This window comes from Haliaeetus leucocephalus, unplaced genomic scaffold, assembly GCF_000737465.1.
Source record: "Haliaeetus leucocephalus isolate CR32 unplaced genomic scaffold, Haliaeetus_leucocephalus-4.0 Scaffold636, whole genome shotgun sequence".
In the NCBI taxonomy this organism is placed as follows: domain Eukaryota; kingdom Metazoa; phylum Chordata; class Aves; order Accipitriformes; family Accipitridae; genus Haliaeetus; species Haliaeetus leucocephalus.
In genome coordinates, this window is record NW_010973072.1 from 6,256,550 (window position 1) to 6,263,417 (window position 6,868).

The following is a 6,868-nucleotide window of genomic DNA, read 5'->3' on the forward strand; positions in this document are numbered from 1 at the left end:
GCCGCCGCCCGGGCCGCGGTGAGGCCGGTCCCGGGGCGTGCCACCGCGCCGGGACGGGCCTCCTGCGAGAGGGGACGGGGGAAGGGAAGCCGGGGGGGGGCTTACGTCTGGCTGGAACTTGAGAAAAAACTCTCTTACCCGAGATAAAAACTTGTTACGTTAAACCACTTGCTCGCAGCTGACGCTTTTTTTTTTTTTTTCCCCAAATTGCGGGGAATCTCTCTCAGCTCAGGTGGTACTAGAAACCGACGGAGAGAGATGGCCCAAATTTGATTAGGCAGGGATGATACTTCCTGTAGACGTCCAAGAAGGGAAGCGGCCGGCTGGAGTAAAGCGTGAGTGAGTGTGGTGGAGCTGGTGTGCAGAGAGCTTAGTGCGAGGTCTGTCAGACCGCAAGCGCGGAAGCCATGCGGTCCTGAACTGATCGCGAACTGGTCCTGACGGTAACTCTAAATGCCGCCAGAAGTAAGCGTGGGGTAATGGAACAGCCACTAATCACTACCCACATGAGCTCTCGTGAGGGGAAGCTCCCTCTTTAGCAACGTGAAATGCTTCTTTCTTGGAGAACAACAACAAAAAAGGTGAAATGCTGACTTGTATTTAACTTAGGGGCAGAGTTGTAGCTAGTAGTTTGAAACTCATAAATGCAATCAATAGTTAGACTACTTGTTGTGAACCTCAGTCATCTGAAAATGATGTGCTGCTCTCCAGTGTGCAAAGAAAGTGTCTAGGTCCAGCTTCGAAACATCGTTGAAGATCATCAAGCCTTTCAAAATACCCTAGTGTGTTCATTAATGTGACATGTTTATTTAGGAAGAAAAGCATGCTTAATGCCTTAAAAATTGGGGGGGGGGGGGGGAGGTCAAGCTTTCACTTCACTATGTAAAATCCTTTTCTGAAGGAATTGTAAAAACAATTTTGCACTAAGTGTCTGAACTATTCAAGGATTCTGAACATTTTGCAGTTCTGATTCACTGTGTACAAAGTCAGCTTTTTCTTCTGCTCCTTGAAACTAAATCCTGAAGCTACTGTTGATTTACAGAAAAGTTCATGTGGAAATAGTCTTCCTTCATGAAAGCCACAGAATTTTCTTGAAATGAAGTTCTAACAGTAGGGAGATATGATACAGATAACTGTTGCTTAATAGAAAACTTGTAGGAAGTGGAGTAAGAACAGCAGCAATACAGCTTTAAGAGATTCGTTATTGCTACGTAGTTTATTATTAACTATATATGCAATTAGAAAACAGACTGTTGAAAATGAGTCATTCTCTCTTTTTAGACTCTTTTTTTTTTTTTCCTGGAATTGGTTTAGAACTGACAGAGAACCATATTTACAGGGAAGAAATGATATTTGTTAAATGACTATGCCTAACCTTTTTCATCTAAACATTATGGCAATTATAGGTTTTGAGTTCAGCAGATAATATGCTATCTCTGTAGATGGACCTACTTTCAATATGCCTACATAGATGTGTATTTTGCTGTAATAAACTTCTAGTAGTGAAAGTTTTATCTGTTTTTTTAATATTTCAAATCTTAAATGTTACTGATTCTAATTAGAAATAATCTATGGTTTATTATTAACTATAGAGGTAGATGTATAGTGTGCTTTATTAAAAGCTCTCCCAAGTAAACAGCAGCTTCTAATGCTACAGTAAACAAATTTTGGTACAATTGCATTAGTAATTGTAATTGAAAAGGAACCAAGACGGAGTGTGTAAGAGTTGTTACACATTGTAACGTGAACACTGTGGTTTTTACTTTCAAGGTAAAATAAAGGATAACAAATGGTTGCACTTCCAAAGATAATTCAGGGTTCCCTTTTGAAGTAAGCTCATTCGAAGTACTTTATATCTACTCATAAACAACTGTCTGAATCAGATCATTCCTTACTGATCGACCAAGTCCTCTCCCCATCTGGCGATCTTTGTGAACTTAACCAAACGGGTTAAACGTGTTTGGGCAGATATTGTCACGAGAGAGGAGGGGAAAAAACAGCACCACCACAAAAAAAAAAACCCCAAAAACAACCACCCCCCAAAAAACCCAACCAAAAACCAAACCACCACCACCAAAAAAACCCAAACCCTATACCCCCATCCCCACCATACTGGCCATTAGAAGAGCTTCCTGAGCCATTAACTTCAAATTTCACCTAATATTAAAAAAAAAAAAAGTGCAAGTGTTTGGAAAATTAACTGTTGCCTTAATAAGGAAGTTTCTTTACAGAAGCTATTTATGCATTTTTATCACTTAGATAATTCTCTGGTTCTTGCCATTAATAACTTTCTGAAGTTATTAATGGAACAGTGCATGCTTCTGATTTCCTATCTTAAAAATTATATAGTAGAAGTGAGTGAGAAGAGTGAGAATTATCAAGATATGGAATGAATTATATTAAAGGAATAACAAGTAGATTAGGATCCTTGAGCCTGAAAAGAGATGCAGAGTATAAAATATTCTAGACATCTATACAGTCATAAGTGGTATGGAAAAGGTATATAGGGAATGCCTCTCCCAAGACAAAGCAGGGACCAATGAGTTGTCACATGCTATGTAACTGAAGTGTTGGATTATTTGGCATAGGGAAATGTGACAGATAAAAATGTACTGATTCAAAAAGCCAGAGGAGGAAACAGAAGAGATGCACAGATAATGTATTTGGCTCAAAAAGACTTGGGGCAGTAAGTGGCAGCTGTGGTAATATCCTGAGGAGATATTACTTGCATGCTATATTCTTATGCCTTTATTGAGACATCCACACTCAGTCACCATTGGAGATGGTCTGTTGACTTCATGGGTATTTTATTTGAGTCCCAGTTGGCTGTTAAAACATGAGGAAAAATATTTTTTAAGAGTGACTTCAAATAACAGTTTAGAGTTTTATATGACTATTTGTTGTAAGGCTACTTTGGAATAACCTTTTCTTAATGTATTATCTTCAGGATCTGTTGAAGACACAACTGTTGAAGTTACTGCCTCTAAAAGTGGTGGAAGTGCTGCAAATTATGGAAGGAGAATTCCCTACTCAATGCAATAGGATTCTCTCATTGTGGAATAACCTCTGCAACCATTAAGGACTCTCTATAAAATGGACATATAGAGCCATATCTCTGCCAAATGCACCTATTTCAGTGTTGGACTGGATAGTTCTTTTGTGGGTATTTTTCACCATTTCAAAATATAAATTAGATCTTCCAACCCTGATTCACAGAAAAATCACTGCAGCATGTAATATAGGATTTTTTTATTTTTAATAACCTGGGAATGTTTGGATAAAAAGCTCTTGCACAATGAAAAGCTCTTGCACTGTTTTACCGAGGTCTGGAAGTTAAACTTACTGTGAATTTTTATGATGCCAGTGCAATAATTTTGTAAGGGTGCTTTTAAAATATCTATGTTAAACTATTGATGCAAAGTTGCAGATGTAGTAGAAGTTGTTTATAGTGTAAATACACAATTTACAGTGACTCTTGTAAAGTTTCATCATTATTTTGGAATAACCTGGAATTTGAGATTTTATAAGTAGGTATGTAAAAATAGTGATGTTGGCATACCAGTACATTCTTCATAGTTGCAAATGATGTAATATGATGACTCTTAGAAGCAGCGTTTTTAATCCAGTGCTGTTGGGAATTATTTTCCTAATGCTGAAGCGTTTGGGGAGGGGAACCACCAAAAAAATCCACCCTGTTGATTAGCAAATACTCCAATGCTTTTTAAAATATTAACAATTTTACATTTAGATGTAACTGATAACTAGCATCTGGGAAAAGATTAATATTAATGATAACTAAAATTCTTTTGTGGGGAAATTCCTCATGAGTTCATCTGGTTTTGAACTAACACAGAGTTTGAGCCCACCATTAGCAAATATGGGTAAGTCTTAAAATTTTAATGTACAATCGTTTTTATGCCACACCTCATCAAATACTAGAGGTGGATTTAAGGAAATGTTTACTAAGAATACTGTGGCTGTACTTCCTTGTGAACTCTTGAAATGTCTTTCAATGTTCTCTTGTAAATTACTGGAGTAACTTCTTACTTTTCTATGCATATTCTAATTTTTAAACATTTTCCAAATGCTCTTAGTTTTTCAACAAAGTTAGATGAACACTAAACTTGAAGGTCTGTAATGTGATTTCTTCTTTACTAACTGCAGTTTTTAGGAGGTGTATACAATTGTTTCCTCCTTTTAGTCAATGCAGTGTGACACCACTGTGTTGTTACAATGGTCTGATGTAAAAAAAACCAACAAACTCCTCCCTTAAAACCTATAGATCACTATTTCAGTGTCATTCACAATAATTTTTTGTTACATTTTTTCTGAACAGAGATAACTGCTTTTTCTGATTCCCTGTAGTTTCATTTGTAAACTGAATTATGAGATGTAATGTTTAATAAGTGGAATGATTAGTAGCAGCTATAAATTAAGCCAAAACTTTTGTGTGTAGCCATTCACATACTTAGTCTGGTGAAAAAAAATTTTTCTGCTCTAGTATTGCAATCATAATTACCGGAGTGAATTGAGCAGGGCTTTTCATTCACTGTAGATTACCATGTAATTAATTTTAAATCCAGCATCAATACTTAATGATTGTTGCATAAGATGGTAGCCAGAATGTTGTTGGCTGTTGCAACTTCACTCAATAATTGCGGGGGATTCAAATGTTTACAATTATGAACAGTATGTATGTTTTAAATATAGGAGCTGACATCAGTAAAGGAGGATGTTAATCACAGAATGCTACAATGTTACTAGTATGGTGTGTCTAAACAATGAGATAAAAAGTACTTGCTGTGGAGCAACAATAACTATTGTAAGCTATGATCCTTTCTTTTTTGAAAATATAAACCAGTTTTGTGCAGTCTATTTGCCTTCTAAATAAGGAAGGCTAATACTAAATAGAAACTGGCAACTGAATTATTAGGAGTTAAACATTAACAAATATTTAACACTATTTTAGTCCCTGGTATCCTTAACAGTTGTAGCTCAATGCAGCACAAAGTCCATTCAAAGAATGTTTATATTGTTGATTGGAAAGAAGCACTTGTACATGCTTAGGACTGCTTGCTGTTGTGTGAACACAGACTTTTGCATCTGAAACTAGAATTCATTTAAAGGACAGTCCTATGCACTCTCTTTAAAAACACAGCAAGGAACGAAACTCTGGTTACAGGAGCGTGATTATGTAGGAGGTTTTTTTCTTGCTGGTTAAGCCTTAAAACTAGATCAAAACGGTATCCTATACTCCACTAAAGGAAAAAAGCCAAACCCCTAACTTGTAATTATGTAGAAAGGATTAAAAGCTGGTTGTTAGACTCTTTAGGTGTGGACTGTATCTAAAGAAAGTTTTAATGTGGTATATATGGTTTACTTTCCTTAAATTGGAATATCTTCTCCAGGGAGAAATTAAATTAATTAGTAAATTCTACAAAAATCTGTTTGATGTGACTTCTGGGAGTGAGAGTTGCTGGGAGGAAGATAATTATTGCAGTAGCAGCTTGTGTAGACAATAAGCAACTATGTACAGCTGGTTAAGAGGGCTAAGTTCAAATAATGTCATATGTCACTGTAACTAGTTATGTGAATTGGAGAAGTAAACATTCATATTCAACTGAATTAAAAAAAAAACAACAAACAAACACATTTTGAGCAGATTGAACATTACTGAAGAACTACACAGAAAATGCATGCTTCCATCCAGGTTGTAAAAGTTACTGAAGGCTTTTACGCATCTAATGTTTAATTCCTTTTGAATTATATGATCTCCAAGCTGCTACATCCTTTAATACAGTCAGCTGATGTGTATTTAAAAAACAAACAAACAAACAAACCCAAACCGTGGCCTTTGAAATAAATGCCATTAATGATTTCCTCAACAGCAGTTATTTGTGTGTGTGTGTGTGTATGCACAGTGTTTTGAGAGGAAAAGCAGCTACTAGCTCAGAGACCGAAGTGTCCGTAACACATTTTTATTTAGAGCATTTAAAGAATGCTATAGCTACCAGTGTTGTGCTTTAATATAGACCTAGCCCACACAGAGAGGATGAAGATACCCAGAAATCTTGCTCTAACGCCCTGCGCCTCCGCTCCAGCCAATGCCCAGTTGCTTCCCGAGGTCGAATTCTGGTTTAGGGCGGATACTCGCCCTCTTTAACCGCCAGTAAGTTGTCTGGATTTTTTTTTTTTTTTTCCCCCTCTCCCCTCTAAGTTGCCGTCCAGCCGTTTTCAGTTGGAAAACCCGCCTCTAACGGTCGGCCGTCGGCCTCGGTGTCGCGACCCGGCTGTGGTGAGGGGCCTCGCGCGGGCCCGGCCCGCTCTGGCGGTAACTGCCCGCGCCGCCACCTCCCGCGTCAGGGGGGCTTGCTTGTAAATGAACTTAAAGCCTGGCCCCTCCGTCGTGTCGTGGTGGTGAAGTCGGGAATTCCTGCTTCCCCAGGCCGTGTCGAGCTCCAACGCTGACGCCGGTTTAGGCGCTTACCGACGCTGCCCGTCGAGACCCCGCCGCCTGTGAGCGCGGGCTGTCCGCGCCGGTACCGGCCAAGCGCCATCGTTACCCCCAGGTGTCAGCGTTAAGACCCAAGCGGTGGCGCCGGGAGAGCTTTCCGCCGCTCCCGCCCGGCTTCAGCCCCGCCGCCTACCGGGGAGGCAAGCGCCCGTTTCGCGCCGCTGCTCGCCTCTCCGTCGGTCCGCCCGCACCACCGACGGCAGGGACAGAGCGGCTGCGGCCCTTCCAGCCGCTCCTCTCTATGGTGCGAGGGGAGGAGCGCTCCCCGTTTCCGGCGGGGCGAGCGCTCTTTCCGCCCGGGTGCGGCATGTGTCGGCGCGGGCACGCAGCGCGCGAGGGGCGCGGCGCGCGGCG

The 6,868-nt window shown here is 40.1% G+C and overlaps 1 protein-coding gene across 1 annotated transcript in view; it reads left to right on the plus strand.

Annotated features, from left to right (window-relative positions):
• Positions 1–6,141, plus strand: part of LOC104838666 (transmembrane protein 238-like) — a 6,556-nt gene extending 415 nt beyond the window's left edge. Inside the window, exon 2 of the mRNA XM_010578530.1 lies at positions 6,033–6,141. Within this exon, the coding sequence (XP_010576832.1) occupies positions 6,033–6,141 (109 nt within the window). The remainder of the gene's footprint in view (positions 1–6,032) is intronic.
• The last annotated feature ends 727 nt before the right edge of the window (positions 6,142–6,868 follow it).